General features: G+C 40.9%; 1 protein-coding gene across 1 annotated transcript in view; it reads right to left on the reverse strand.

Moving 5' to 3' along the window:
* trpc5a (transient receptor potential cation channel, subfamily C, member 5a) overlaps window positions 1-16,187 on the reverse strand; it is a 138,441-nt gene that overhangs the window by 29,809 nt on the left and 92,445 nt on the right. The window contains exons 8-11 of the mRNA XM_061912664.1: window positions 11,918-12,254; window positions 11,569-11,708; window positions 10,076-10,276; window positions 9,600-9,721 (exon numbers count right to left, since the gene is read on the reverse strand). Coding sequence (XP_061768648.1) covers window positions 9,600-9,721; window positions 10,076-10,276; window positions 11,569-11,708; window positions 11,918-12,254 — 800 coding nt within the window. The remainder of the gene's footprint in view (window positions 1-9,599; window positions 9,722-10,075; window positions 10,277-11,568; window positions 11,709-11,917; window positions 12,255-16,187) is intronic.

Genomic DNA, 16,187 nt, shown 5'->3' on the forward strand with positions numbered 1-16,187 from the left:
GCTTTATATAAATATAATTCATTTCATCTCATATATTTAAAAAAAAAAAAGTTTTGTGTGACAGATAAAATTAAGCTTTTGGTTTGTGTCATAGGAGATGTGCGACATTATCACGTTTTTCATTCCAACACAACAAAACATGAGTAATTAAGTTGTTGACTGATGACACACTTTTAAAAAAAAGATTCACATAGTTTCCTTGGCTCTGTATTAGAGAGGGGATTTATGGCTCTTTGAAGGCAGCCGTCTCTTACGGAGCCATTCTTTTAAAAAAGCTGTTCAAAAGGCTGGCTCATTTTATTTTGTTTAGTACTTCAACTATAAATAACGGCGTTATACAACGGCGTTAGTAACTTACTTAGCCCTGTCTTGGTTTAACTCTTATCTTACTGACAGGATGCAGTGCGTCTCCTATAAATATTTGACCTTGGACTATGTTAAGGTGTGAATTTTTTTTTTCAAGTGAATTATATTTATATAGCGCTTTTCTCTAGTGACTCAAAGCACTTTACATAGTGAAACCCAATATCTAAGTTACATTTGAACCAGTGTGGGTGGCACCGGGAGCAGGTGGGTAAAGTGTCTTGCCCAAGGACACAACGGCAGTGACTAGGATGGCGGAAGCGGGAATCGAACCTGCAACCCTCAAGTTGCTGGCACGGCCACTCTACCAACCGAGCTATACCGCCCGTAACGTGTGGAGTTCCCCAGGGTTCGGTTCTTGACTCTGCACTCTTCAGCATCTACATGCTGCCGCTAGGTGACATCATACGCTAATAAGGTGTTAGCTTTCACTGTTATGCTGATGACACCCAACTCTACATGCCCCTAAAGCTGCCCAACACGCCGGATTGTAGTCAGCTGGAGGCGTGTCTTAATGAAATTAAACAGTGGATGTCCGCTAACTTGTTGCTACTCAAAGGCAAAAAAACGGAAATACTGATTATCGGTCCTGCTAGACACCGACCTCTGTTTAATAATACAACTTTAACATTTGACAACCAAACAAACAATTAAACAAGGCGACTCAGTAAAGAATCTGGATATTATCTTCGACCCAACTCTTTCGTTGAGTCACACTTTAAAAGCATTACTAAAACGGCCCTCTTTCATTTCCGTAATATCGCTAAAATTCGCTCCATTTTGTCCACTAACGACGCTGCGATCATTATCCATGCGTTTGTTACGTCTCGTCTCGACTACTGTAACGTATTATTTTTGGGTCTCCCCATGTCTAGCATTAAAAGATTACAGTTGGTACAAAATGCGGCTGCTAGACTTTTGACAAGAACAAGAAAGTTTGATCACATTACGCCTGTACTGGCTCACCTGCACTGGCTTCCTGTGCACTTAAGATGTGACTTTAAGGTTTTACTACTTACGTATTAAATACTACACGGTCTAGCTCCAGCCTATCTTGCCGATTGTATTGTACCATATGTCCCGGCAAGAAATCTGCATTCAAAGGACTCCGGCTTATTAGTGATTTCCAGAGCCCAAAAAAAGTCTGCGGGCTATAGAGTGTTTTCTGTTCGAGCTCCAGTACTCTGGAATGCCCTCCCGGTGACAGTTCGAGATGCTACCTTAGTAGAAGCATTTAAGTCACATCTTCAAACTCAATTGTATACTCTAGCCTTTAAATAGACCTCCTTTTTAGACCAGTTGATCTGCCGTTTCTTTTCTTTTTCTCCTCTGTCCCCCTCTCTCTTGTGGACGGGGTCCGGTCCGGTGGCGATGGATGAAGTACTGGCTGTCGGGACCCAGGATGGAGCGCTCGTCCAGAGTCAGGACCCAGGATGGACCGCTCACCTGTGTATCGGTTGGGCACATCTCTGCGCTGCTGATACGCCTCCGCTTGGGATGGTTTCCTGCTGGCTCCACTATGGACGGGACTCTCGCTATTATATTGGATCCACTTTGGACTGTACTCTCACGGTTATGTTAGATCCACTATGGATTGGACTTTCATGTTTTCATGTTAGACCCACTTGACATCCATTGCTTTCGGTCCCGTGGTGGGGAGGGCGGGGGTTGCCCACATATGCGGTCCTCTCTAAGGGTTCTCATAGTCATCACTGTCACTGTCACTGTCACCGACGTCCCACTGGGGTGAGTTTTTCCTTGCCCTTATGTGGGCTCTACCGAGGATGTCGTAGTGGTTTGTGCAGCCCTTTGAGACACTTGTGATGTAGGGCTATATAAATAAACATTGATTGATTGATTGATTTTTACTAGTAACGAGTAATCTAATTACTTTAAGGTCCGTTACAACGATGTTAGCGATAGCTTGATGTAACTTGGCACGCTACTTGTGATGTGGTTTTATGTAGACAACAAGACAGCGCCATAAGTGCACCAAGTTCAATGCAGGAAATATCTTTTTACTAGTTAAAGCAACAAGCAGTGCAGCACTAAAATGAACTTGATATTGAATAGACGCTGTGACACAGCAGACAACATACACAGTGGGAATATTGAACCAATCAATGACTGAAGTGATAAACTTGCCATCCATTGGTTGACAAGAATATATGACAGGCATCAAAGCACACTCAATCCCTTTATTACCAGAAGTAACATAATCTGAGGAAACGATTCAAAAGAACTGGCGTCAGAGCCGACAAACTGTCACTGCCAGTGCTAACTGCTAAAGCTAACAAACACAGCTCCTTCTAAACACTTGATGACGTTGCTAGGCAACAGGCCACGCCTTCTAAAAAGTGCAGACTCCACACACTGTGTTCTTATATTAAACCTCTCTCAAATGCATATGCCAGATATTTGAAGTTTTTTTTATAGTAACATATAAATTGCTTTCGCTAGTCCATCAATCCATTTTCTACCACTTGCCCCTCTAAGGGTCGCGGGGGTGCATTCGGGCGGAAGGCGGGCTACACCGTGGACAAGTTGCCACCTCATTGCGGGGCCAACACAGATAGAAGGACAACATTCACACTCACATTCAGACATTAAGGACCATTTATTGTTGCCAATTAACCTATCCCCAAGTGCATGTAATTAATTTAATTCATTAGAGTAATTTGGTTAGTAATTCAATTACTTTTTGTTAAAGTAACGAGTAACTATAATTATTTACTTTTTAAAAGTAATTTTTAAAACACGGATTGTATCAATCCAAATATCGGAATCATTCTAATTCAGTGGTCCCCAACCTTTTTGTATTCGCGGACCGGTCAACGCTTAATAATTTGTCCCGCGGCCCGGGGGGGGATCCTTTTTTTTTTTTTGTTTCTTTGTCATGAAAGGGACGTTTTTGTCATGAAAAAGGGAGGTTTTTGTGGTTGGTGCACTAATTGTAAGTGTATATTGTGTTTTTTATGTTAATTTAATAAAAAAAAAAAAATGAAATTAAAAAAAAAAATTTTTTTTAATAAAAATTAATACAAAATTCTTCTGCGGCCCGGTACCAATCGGCCCGGTGGTTGGGGACCACTGTTCTAATTGACATATTCCACGTCTATACTTGTTGGAAATTATTCTGAATCGCATAATTTAATTTGGCTTGTGCTTTTATCATATACATTCTACAAGGTGGTGCCATACATACCCCCATGCTTTTGACAATGAGACCACTGTTTTGCTAAAAGGAAAAAAATTGGTGACACAATAAACATACTTCCCAACCTTGAAACCTCCGAATTCAGGAGATGGGGGGTTTGAAGTGGGTGGGGTTTGAGGTTTAGGTGGGCGGGGTTGGGGGTGTGGGGGTGTATATTATAGCGTCCCGGAAGAGTTAGTGCTGCAAGGTTTTCTGGGTATTTGTTCTGTTGTGTTTATGTTGTGTTACGGTGCAGATGTTCTCCCTAAATGTGTTTGTCATTTTTGCTTGGTGTAAGTTCACAGTGTGGCGCATATTTGTAACAGTGTTATAGTTGTTTATACAGCCACCTTCAGTGTGACCTGTATGGCTGTTGATCAAGTATGCCTTGCATACACTTATGTGTGTCTGTAAAAGCCGCATATATTATGTTATTGGGCAGACACGCTGTTTGCATGGAGGAAAAGCGGACGTGACGACAGGTTGTAGAGGACGCTAAAGGCAGTGCCTTTAAAGCACGCCCCCATTATTGTTGTCCGGGTGAAAATCCGGAGAAATTCGGGAGAACGGTTGCCCTGGGAGTGCTAAAATTTGTGTGTCTCTTGGAAAAATTGTGAGTGTTGGCAAGTATGACAATAAAACCTTTGCATGTTTTTCACATTTTAACTTTACGGAAATTATATACGAATAAGAATCAAATGCCTTTCTAGGGAAGGCCCCACTCCTGGGTGAATGTCGCGTAAGAGGAAGAGGGGGTTTATTCATTTTGCATTGCAGTCTGCTAAAAATGATAGAACATGCCATTCCACATTGCAATTGACACTGTATTCAAAGCTGGAAATGCCACAAAACACATTTTAAGATATTCAACGCGCTACTGCCATTTGCTGGCTAAAGTGAATAGTGTTCCCCACCCCCAGATCGTCAAGTTTCATGTGTCCGATAACTAACGAATGGGCCCATGCAAATCCCCTTGCTGCTGTACATGTAAACGCAATGAGAATGTAAAAATTAGGGCATAATACAAATGTGAATGCAGATTACTACTCCGTTTAAGTGAGTTTTTTGTTCAACCGGAACATATCACTGAATTGACTAAGTGAGGTCAAGTTCTTCAAGCTTCTGATTGGCCGACATGCGCACGACAGAATGTGCTTTTATGCAGACAGTGGATATTTTTGAGTGTTTTCACGTGTTTAAACTACCATCATGGACTAAAACTTGTGCTTCATTCTTCTGCCAGGCTGGTCGATGCTGGCAGGCGCCTGCCGGCATCTGCCAGTCCTGTGGAGGTGTTCTGCAGCCAGTTGTTTTCACGCCTCCTCTTGCGCGACTCATGCAGAGACATGTTGCATCACTGTGTCAAACACTCCAACACGTTCGCGTAAGAGGGTGTGATGGACAGATGAGATGTGGAGGTGGCTGCACACCTGAACACACGCAGGAAGTGCACAATGCCCTCAAAGTGCTTGAATGGAGACAATAACAAAATGTATCGTCACCAAGCCAGTAAGGATCATGGGGATTGTTTGTGTCTCGACTGAATCTGGTATTCTCTCTCTCTCTCTTTCTCTCTCTCTCACACGCACGCACGCACGCACGCATACACAAGCACAAAAACAAACAAATATTGAAACAGCCCGCGGGGCTGCCATCGCTCTGTTTGCCGCCTCTGTGGCGAGCAGTGTGCTTGTTTAACTTCCATATGCGGTGGATGTCTGCAGCCGTACAATTTATGAATGCTGCCCGCGTGACATCTGTCACGGGATACTTTTCACTCTTTACTGTTCTATCACAGCAAAGAAGAGACAAGCAAAGACGATTCATGGACAAATAGGCAAACAACTCTTAGGATCTAGAAAAATAAAATGATACTGCTGTCTACTTCTGCTGCGTCTCAAAGGGCATACTTCTCTCAGTATCTTACAATAAGTATTTATTTACAGTAAATTTCCTGTGTGGGCTAATTTGGAAAGTACAGTGCGGTCCCAAATCTGTCCCTGGTAGTGTAATGGTACACGCTTCTACCTTCTTACTGGCAGAGGGCAGAGGTTTGAAACAGGTATCAGGAAGACTTGGTACTGTTCCCTTAAAAGAGCACATAACTCTCTTTACTATGTCCTCCATGTTGGGGTGTAACAGTAAACAAAAATGTGGGTTCGGTACGTACCTCGGTTTAGAGGTCACGGTTCGGTTAATTTTCGGTATAATAAGAAAACCACAGTGTGGAGAGACGGAGCCGATGAGCTGACAGCGGGCTGGAAGAGATGGTTGTCCTGACCAAGATGGCGGCCAGGAGGCGGGGCATGCAGCAGAGCGGAGAGGCGGGGCACGCCTGGAGCGACACTGCAGCCATCAGCGTCAGGTGCGTACACCACACACCTGCGCTCAATCATTACATCTTCTGCTGCAGCATAAAAAGGGCGAGGGAGGAGCAATCGTGGCAGAAGTAGGCGAGAAATCCACGGCGAACGAAACCCACAAGCACGACAAGTGAGACCCAGAGCGAGATGAACCCCTGAAGCAGACGCAGACGCCGGACACCGAAAGGTGTGCCGCGACCAGCAGGAAGAGCCCGCGCGCTGGAAAGTGGCACGACCGAATGGCCAGAAGACATGTTTGTTGAAAGAATAAACATAAGTCAAACCTGCTACGATGCGTCATGTACTGAGTGGCACTGCAACCCACACCAGGACGGCAGGAGATCCGTCACAAACAGAATGTAATTTTTTTGTTTATCTATTGACCAATTTTTCAAAATCTTCAACCAAAAATATTTTTCTTAGTGGAATATTAGATGTGATGTAATCGGAACCTTGGATAGGTCAATAATTCATAAAAACATTAATTTTGATTCAATATTATGTTTTGAGCAATGACAGTTTGAAAGGAAAAAAAAACTGCTTTGTTTTATTAGTCAACATTGCAACTTTTTCTGAATTACATTTAACCTTCAAGCTTTTTTATTTCACTTCTGTTATGTTTTTGTTTATTTTAATAATATTTTTTAGAATTTGTCGTGGGCCTTTAAAACATTAGCTGTGGGCCGCAAATGGCCTCCGGGGCACACTTTTGAAACCCTAGCTATAGATAATAGAAAATTAAATCTGATAAATCAATGGATAAAAAGCAGAGCCTGGCGACACATGCGCGCGCGTTTACCATAACTCTCGCGCTCTCTGCCTCTCCCTCACGAATGCTGTGTTGCGTGAACAATGTGTTGTTTTTAACCCCTTCTTAACCCTGAACGTACATTGTTAATACACGCAACCATAACTCAAAATGCAGGACATTTGAGGCATTTAAGAAACTCTGCCCTGACAGCTCCGCAAAAGAGGACAGGTCCGGGGATAGAGGAGGTATTGTCAGGCCATCCTTGCCCCGTAGCTGCTAGCATGATAACAAAAGGAAACATGTTCCGGTGCTAGCGGAGACCGGACTAAATGCCTCAAATGTCCGGCATTTTGAGTATTGTTTACGCTACTTCATATATCTGGAAACCCGTTCGGTTCACCTCCGCACCGAACCAAAACCCCCATACCGAAACGGTTCAATACAAATACACGTACCGTTACACCCCTACCTCCATGTAAAGTTTTACTACTATTGGAGATACACTTGATCTTAAGGCAGAACCATGTTTTTGTCTGTAAAGGGTTCCCATGAATTGCAAGAATGTAGTGTTAAGGCAAAGTTCCCGCAAAAGGCAAGTCTGTTCTGGGTTTAGAGTGGCTCTATCCTGGATGGTGTGATCACTTAGGAGACGTTGCCTCATTGTCTCTACTGCATCCTGGGTTGGAATACAGGTGAACAGGGAGGTGACGTCAAATAAAAATATAGTTACATTTTTGTCAAGTTTTAGATATCTGATCTTTGCTAAAAAGTCAATTGAGTCTTGCACATGATGTGGAATTTTGCCAACCAAAGGCGATAAGATGTTAGCCACATATTTAGTAATATTGTATGTCACAGAGTAAATGCTGCTGACAATGGGTATGAGGAGAGCCCCGTCTTTGTGTATTTTTGGAACGCCATAAATATGATGAAGCCTACTGGAATGAGAGGCAAAACTACTCCCGTTTTAGCATCCTTGCACTGGCCACCTGTTCATTCCAGGAGACAGTACAAAATCTTATCAACTATGGTACTGAATGGCTAAGCGCCTGTTTACTTGGTAGATCTGTTGTCTTTTCACTGTCCTGTTAGGTAACTGCGATCTGCTGACTGCCCCCTGCTTTTTGTATCCCGTACAAAATTTAAAAGTTAGAGTTAGTTGCCCCTAAATAGTGGAATGCACTCCCTTATAAAATAAGAGCTGCCCCTTTTTAAAAGGAAGTTCAAAACACATTTGTTTAATTGTGCATTCTGGCGATGTTCCATTATGGTTTGTATTAATGTACATATAAATTATTTTAATTAATGTATTAGCACTGCGTTGAGGTGGCGACTTGTCCCAAGGTGTACCCCGCCTTCCGCTCGATTGTAACTGAGATAGGCACCAGCGCCCCCCGTGACCCCAAAGGGAATAAGCGGTAGAAAATGGATGGATGGATGGATGGAATGCATTAGCATATTTTTTATTATTTTTTGCAATGTCTCTGTTGTTGCATCATGCGATATGCCTATTTTGATTGTAATAAATGTATTTTAACCACGTGAATTAGGGCTGGGCTTTATGGCCTTTATTTAATATCTCTATTTTTAGGCCCTATCGCGATACACGATATATATTTCGCTAATTTGCCTTAGCCTTGAATGAACACTTGATACATATAATCACAGCAGTATGACGATTCTATGTGTTTACATGAAAACATTCTTCTTCATACTGCATTCATATATGCTCATTTTAAACTTTCATGCAGAGAAGGATATCACAAATAAGTCAATTGACAAAAACTGTATTTATTAAACAGTTATTAACAGGTGACTTTTCAAATGATTAGCAGTAATGCTACTTTTGGTAGCAACGCTTGTGCCCCACACTTGACAAATTAAAGTTGTCTATTCGACATCTTACCGCTTGAAACCGAAACACCGCCAGACGATGGACCCCCCGCTGTTTTTCTCAGGAATTAATTCTTCCTTCATTTGTTTCCAGATTTACACCTACTTTCTCTTCTGTCACCACTCGCACGGCTTCGCTAGCATCACAGCTAACGTTACCCATGCTGCTACCTCTCTGCTCCGCGAGGGCGTATACGTATGTGACGTATGACGTAATAGTATGTGACATGTGTAAGAATGTGCGCTTACTGTCTGTGAGAAGGAGACACAAGAAGGAGTGGGAAGAGCCTGTAGTGTAATGCCCGCAGCTAAAAGCAACTGCGTGAGAACGTATACTTGAATACCACGATATAGTCCTTTTCAATATCACACAGAGACAAACTCGCAATATATCGCGTATATCGATATATCGCCCAGCCCTAATGTGAAGCACTTTGTGAACTTTCTCTCTACGAGAAGTGCTATAAAGGTAAAATTAGCTTATAGTACTTAGTTTTAAAAATGGGCAACAAATATTAAAAAAACACATTTTCTACAGACATATATTTGGGGTAAGGTTTGGCTACAATATAAACTTAGATGGTATGTTTGTTTTAGAGATAAGTCCGTAAATCTGTCACGGTGACAGCGTTTGAAGTGATTAGCGATTATCTCAAAAGGCGGGCACAAAATGCATGTCTCCGCTACTAATAAACTGAATTAAAATTATTACAAAGGATATGTTGACTGAAAACAAGTATAATCCATGAGGAAATGTATTCATTCCAAGTAGAACAAGAAAACACTGTTGGTAACCAGCAACTGAAGTGACCAGTCACTCTTATCATGTTGCCCCTCCTTGTGTTTGTGGCCCTAAATAACTGCATAGTGTTTATGCCGGGGGCCGGCCCTGGTTCTCAGTCTAAGCACACTGATGCACGGATGACTGGTGAGGGTAGAAAGTGTCCAGCACAATACACTTAACATTTTGACCGTTTTGAGTGCATCGTCATTCAAGTACTGACCAATGAAGCCACTATGTGCCGCCACTCACGTTGAGAAAGCGTTGTTCTGCCGTTCGCATCGGATGCCTTTGCAGTTGTTGGGTTCTTCTGAGGCCGTGGTCTCGTAGTAGAAGTACAGCTGGTTCAGACCGTTGGCAAACGCCAGCAGGACCTGAGGAGGAAAACACCAAAGCTTTACATTCACATTTTATCCGGACTGCAACGTGACAACGTTACGTAACGCTGATAGACGCAGCTCTGACTCTCTGGGATTGATTTTAGGACTTCAGGGAGGCTAACAACCGGCATGAGGATGGTGTAGTGGGAAGCAGATCCCTGGAGGGGGGCTTAATGAGTTTGAAGTGTAATGAAATAGGCTTGTAATGTCCTTCTAGCTCGATCAAGGATCGAGAGCTCTGTGTGCTCGCTCATCACCATCAACCATGAACAGCCAAAAAAGGGCAGAACATGGAGCATCAGCAACTTTGTTTACTTTGTTGAACAACAAGAATTTATCTTCGGTTACCAAGCAGTAGATGAAAAGGAACTTGAGGATGTCCAGCAGCATCCTCCCCAGAGAGATCTGTAGTGGCCCCAAGTGCGAGTTGGCGGTGAAGAGCGAAATGAGTCGCAGCGAGCTGAAGATGTTGGCGATGGCGAATAGCGCCTCGGCGATAAGCGTGGGGTGCCACATCTCCCACTCCTCCCTCGGCCTCGAGGAGTTGTACTGGGGAGGGTAGGACACGGTAAGTCATGTTAGATATTTCTCTCAGCACACACACACACACACGCACACACACACACACACACACACACACACACACATACACACACACACACACACACTCACACACACACACACACACACACACACACACACACACACACACAATCGTTTATTTATTTCTTTTTTCTTCTTTTTTGTCCTGTCCAGCCTCGCAAATCATATAGTTGATGTAGATGCCCATATCGGCTGTTGAGATTTACTTTACAAAAGAGAAGTGTAGGATACTTCTCTTGTTGCCTTATTTCAATTTGACTTCATTAAATGTATTTATATTATCATTTGGTGCAGCCGGGCCGGAGCAGGAGGGGATAGAAAGAGAAAAAAAGGAAGACAGAGGGGGGAATTGTGGGGATAAGAGGGGGATTAGACAGATAGACAAAAACAACAGCAAACACAACAATAACAACAAAAACAACAACAACAATAGAATAACACCAGCACATACGATATGTACAAATATGATCGTAAAAGTGATAGCAAAGAAACAGTTAGCGAAATAAATAATAATATAGAAATGACAATGAGCATTTTTACATTACAACTGGAGCAATACAAATACCAATAGAAAAAGCGCTATTGATCATGAACAATACCAATAGTTTACCTCTATTATCGACAATACAGTTAATCAAATGCAACAATACGTATACAAAATGATAACTAGAATGATTTAAAAAATAAAAAATAAAAATAAGGAATACCAAAAGATGGAGGGGAAGAGAGAGAGGCAACCTATATTAATCTTGTAGATTAATCGTTTAAATGCCTTTATATTTGAAATGTAACCATAAAAAGTCGACCAACTGCTGCTTCCCTCTGTGTTTACACATGTGACATGCAGTGGAATTGCTAGTTACTGGCTTTTTTTTTATTTTTGTTACGTCGAGAACGGCTTAACTTGATGTTAGTCAGCCAGTCTGAGGAGCGCCGACACAAACGGAATGCACTAAATAAACCGTAACTTATTATATGACACAAAGTTGAAATTTAGGCTTTAATTGCATAGCATATTTGTACCTAGACTGATTTAGTTTCATTGTGTAATTTAAGTAAACAAAAGGTAATTGAAATAATATACCATACAAAATGGCCCCTGAAACCTTTTTTCCCCCTCTAAAAAGTTTTGACACTCCTGGGATAGGGTATATTACCCTCACTAGCAGAGCATGTTTGACTTTAAGTGATGTCATGAATGAGTGAGGGATTGTGGGAAGTGACCCACAAGGCGTTACCTTCACATAGGCCACTATCTTCAGTGATATTGTGGCAAGGTAGAGGGAGTTCATGGCGAAATCCATCAGATTCCACCAGTCATGGATATACTCTGTGAAGCCCCCGTCCCACATCTCCTTTATCTCTGCCCAGATGAATCCTATAACACGAACACACGCACACACACACACACACACACACACACACACTATTAGGGTTATTTTCTTATAAGCAAGCACATTCCCATCATCCATGGGTGGTTTATGTTTGTTGGCGTCCTGCAGTGTAACCACACCGGACTGATTGCAAGCGTCTGTCCAGCCAAAGCACACATTGCAGCTGATGGAATTAGTGGACATTTTTACGTACCCAGCACCCACGGCAGAATCATCCACTCCACGATGGTGGGCGGCGGTCCTTGCATGTGCAGGTTGGTGCGAGCGATGTGCTGCGAGGCCAGCAGCAGCAGGAAGAGGAAGGTCAGGTAGGATGCCGTATGACAGATGAACTTGATGAAGGGCTTCTTGATAAAGCGTCCCAGCGCGCTTTTGGGGGCCAGCAGGTAGATCAGTGAGAAGACCGGGAACAGGAGTCCGATGATGAAACAGGTGACCAGCTTGACCACCCAGTGGCGCCGCCTCCAGCCAGGGAAGCCGTCGTACCATAAGGTGGCCAACAGCTGCTGGCAGTTTGGCTGCGCCACAAACTGTCGAGGCAGACAACAGACGTTAGTCCTGAAATCCTCTACACCAGGGGTCACCAACCTTTTTGAAACCAAGAGCTACTTCTTGGGTACTGATTAATGCGAAGGGCTACCAGTTTGATACACACTTAAATAAATTGCCAAAAATAGCCCATTTGCTCAATTTACCTTTAATAAATACATTTATATATATATATATACATATATATATATATATATATATATATATATATATATATATATATATATATATATATATATATATATATATATATAAAAATGGGTATTTCTGTCTGTCATTTCGTCGTACATTTTTTTTCCTTTTACGCAAGGTTTTTTGTAGAGAATAAATGATGAAAAAAACACTTAATTGAACGGTTTAAAAGAGGAAGAAACAGGAAAACAATTAAAATTAAATTTTAAAACATAGTTTATCTTCAATTTCGACTGTTTAAAATTCAAAATTCAACCGAAAAAAATTAAGAGAAAAGCTAGCTAATTCGAATCTTTTTGAAAAAATTAAAAAAAGAATTTATTGAACATCATTTGTAATTTTTCCTGATTAAGATTAATTAATTTTATTTCTAACAAAGACAAATCATTATTTCTTCTAGATTTTCCAGAACAAACATTTTAAAAGCAATTCAAAGGACTTTGAAATAAGATTTAAATTTGATTCTACAGATTATCTAGATTTGCCAGAATATTTTTGGGAAATTTTAATTAAAAATTTGAAGAAATATTTCACAAATATTCTTCGTCAAAAAAAAGAAGCTAAAATGAACAATTAAATTAAAACGCATTTATTATTCTTTACAATAAAAAAAATAATGACTTGAACATTGTTTTAAATTGTCAGGAAAGAAGAGGAAGGAATTTAAAAGGTAAAAAGGTGTTTAAAAATCCTAAAAACATTTTTAAGGTTGTATTTTTTCCTCTATAAATGTCTTTCTGAAAGTTATAAGAAGCAAAGTAAAACAATAAATGAATTTATTCAAACAAGTGAAGACCAAGTGTTTAAAATATTTTCTTGGATTTTCAGATTCTGTTTGAGTTTTGTCTCTCTTAGAATTAAAAATGTCGAGCAAAGCGAGACCAGCTTGCTAGTAAATAAACAAAATTTAAAAAATAGAGGCAGCTCACTGGTAAGTGCTGCTATTTGAGTTATTTTTAGAACAGGTCAGCGGGCGACTCATCTAGTCCTTACGGGCAACCTGGGGCCCGCGGGCACCGCGTTGGTGACCCCTGCTCTACACAAACCCTCCACTCTAATATTAAAGTGACATTTGGTCAAGGCAAACGCTGATAAGCAGTCCAGAGTTGTGTATAAAGAGAGTATGGCCAACTTCGTAAAAGGCGTCATGTTTGCTACCAAGGGTTTCGTGCGGCATACATTGCGGTCGTTTTGACGTTGGTTTTCCAGAAAAAAAAAAATCATAATACATCTCAATACAGTATAGTTGTAAGCATACTCCAGCTCAAAAATTTACAATAAAACATGCTTTTAATGCTTCAAAATATAATTTTGCGGCCACATTTGATGCACTCCACTGTATACGTTCAAGCATTGTTTAGTGATCAGCAGGCTGTCTAACACGCTCCAGACGGCGCATTAAACGTAAAAAACATACATAGAACGACCACAAAAACCTAATACCCCACTTCTCCAAAATCTTCATTAGCTTTTGACCAACAATTTCGATGTAATTGTGGGTGGAGTCAGACTCCTTACAACAAAATCGACAATCATCCGACTCTGACAATTTCCATTGTTTTAACATTTTTCAGTTAAAAACATAAAGTCATATTTAGAAGTGGTAATACAATCATTGACTAAAAAAAATTGTTATTCAGAGACCTGACATTCAATAGACCCATCCTGATGATGTTATTGACAGGCTTCGATGTTGGCTTTGATTAGGAGAAGTTAGGAATGAGATTGATTAGGTTAGCAGGGTGGCTCAGTTTCCCTATGTTTACTCTCTTGGTTGTCACAACAGGAATATAGGAGTTGCCATGATTGGATGTAGGCATGACTGAATCTGACCAAATACTTATTTTCCACCATAATTTACGGATAAATTCTTTAAAATTCCTACAATGTGAATTCCTGGATTTTTTTTTCACATTCTGTCTCTCACAGTTGAAGTGTACCTATGATGAAAATTACAGACCTCTGTCATCATTTTAAGTGGGAGAACTTGCAGAATTGGTGGCTGACTAAATACTTTTTTGCCCCACTGTATATATATATATATATATATATATATATATATATATATATATATATCCATATACACACGCAATGTGTATGTACTGTATATACTGCCATATACTGCCACACAGTATATGGCAGTATATATATATATATATATATATATATATATATATATATATATATATATATATGTATATACATATGTACTGTATGTGTATACATATATGTACAGTATACATATGAAAAGAGTTGGCCATACTCTCTTTATACACCACTCTGGATGTGTTAGATTTACTCTGCCCCCTTTATGTTTGGCAGATTATTTTCTGCATTACCTTGTAACTTTTTATGACGAAATATACATCTAAGAATGTCTTTTCCGAGTGGCCAATTTTTTTTCGTTAGTGTCCTGGTTCCCTGAAACTTGACGTGGACCTTGTTGACCCAGGCGACGTCCAAGCCGTGTATTGTAACGCTTGTTTCAGGTATCGGCTTGCAGCATCTGAGGTCTTTGCCAAAAGGTCAACATGAATTTTGCCAAAAGTGTCCTCCTTGTCAGGACTTTGATGTGGATTAATTTTGCTTCTTAGATGCAGAGAGGATACGGGACGAGCCAGGCGTGAGTTCAGGTACTTGGTTATTTATTTATACACTAAATACAAAAATAATCAAACAAAGGGCGCTCACAAGGAGGTATAATACTAGGCTATAACTATAAACGTGAAACCAAAACACTTGCTCAATGGCATGAATGAACTATAAACAAAAACAGCACGATGGCATGGCTATAAACAACTAAAACAAAACACTTACTGTGACAAAAACAAGAGGCATGAACAGCAAGGTGCGTGGCAGGTGATCGAGGGCATGAAGGATGTGCAGCAAGCAGTAAGCAATAGCAGGCATGAAGGCAAAATGCAAAGTTCCCTGACCGATGGACAGAAAGTAAATGATTTAAATAGTAGCTGTGGTAATGAGAAACAGGTGTGGGACTAAAGGCAGGGGAGTGACAAGGTGGGAACTAATGAGTAGCCATGGTGACAAAGAAAACAAGGAAGTGCAAACGCAAGAGCTGAATGTCCAAAAAACTAAACATAACATGATCAAACATAAGACCTGCTTCACAGGCATGACACTCCTTTACCCGAGTCATCCGTGTTCTCCACTCAGCTTATGAACATGAAAATCTGGAGAAAAACTTGAATAGGGGTGATGGAAAAGTTGAAGAAATGTGGGAAGTGAAGGTAACAGATAGTATGATAATATGGACATTTGACACAATGATTGGACAACTGTACCAGACAACTTTATGATGAGCTCGGCTCACGGTTTACAGCACACTACTTATTTTATACTGTACGCGAGCAACAGAACAGGTGGCTGTCAGAGATAAATGTTGGTACACTATAGCTTTTGTCATAAGTAAGAATTTCTACAGCAAAGGTGCCCTAAGTGTTGCCCCCCCCAGTCGTTTCATTTGGACTGCCAAAGAGCGGGAACTATAATATTTGCATTTCGGCTACTTGTGTTTCATGTTTAAAATTGCTGTGTTTGGCCCGCAGCCCAATGGCACATTTTCACTTTGGTCCTACGAGGCAAAAGGTTTGGGTACCCCTGATTTCCATTGTGTGTAGGCCTTGACTATACTGTATATGGCACAATATTCCTGTGATTTCGAGAGGTTTACCTATCATATGTGTTGTTTATATGTAGATTGT

The sequence above is a fragment of the Nerophis ophidion genome, linkage group LG10 (genome assembly GCF_033978795.1).
Source record: "Nerophis ophidion isolate RoL-2023_Sa linkage group LG10, RoL_Noph_v1.0, whole genome shotgun sequence".
NCBI lineage: Eukaryota > Metazoa > Chordata > Actinopteri > Syngnathiformes > Syngnathidae > Nerophis > Nerophis ophidion.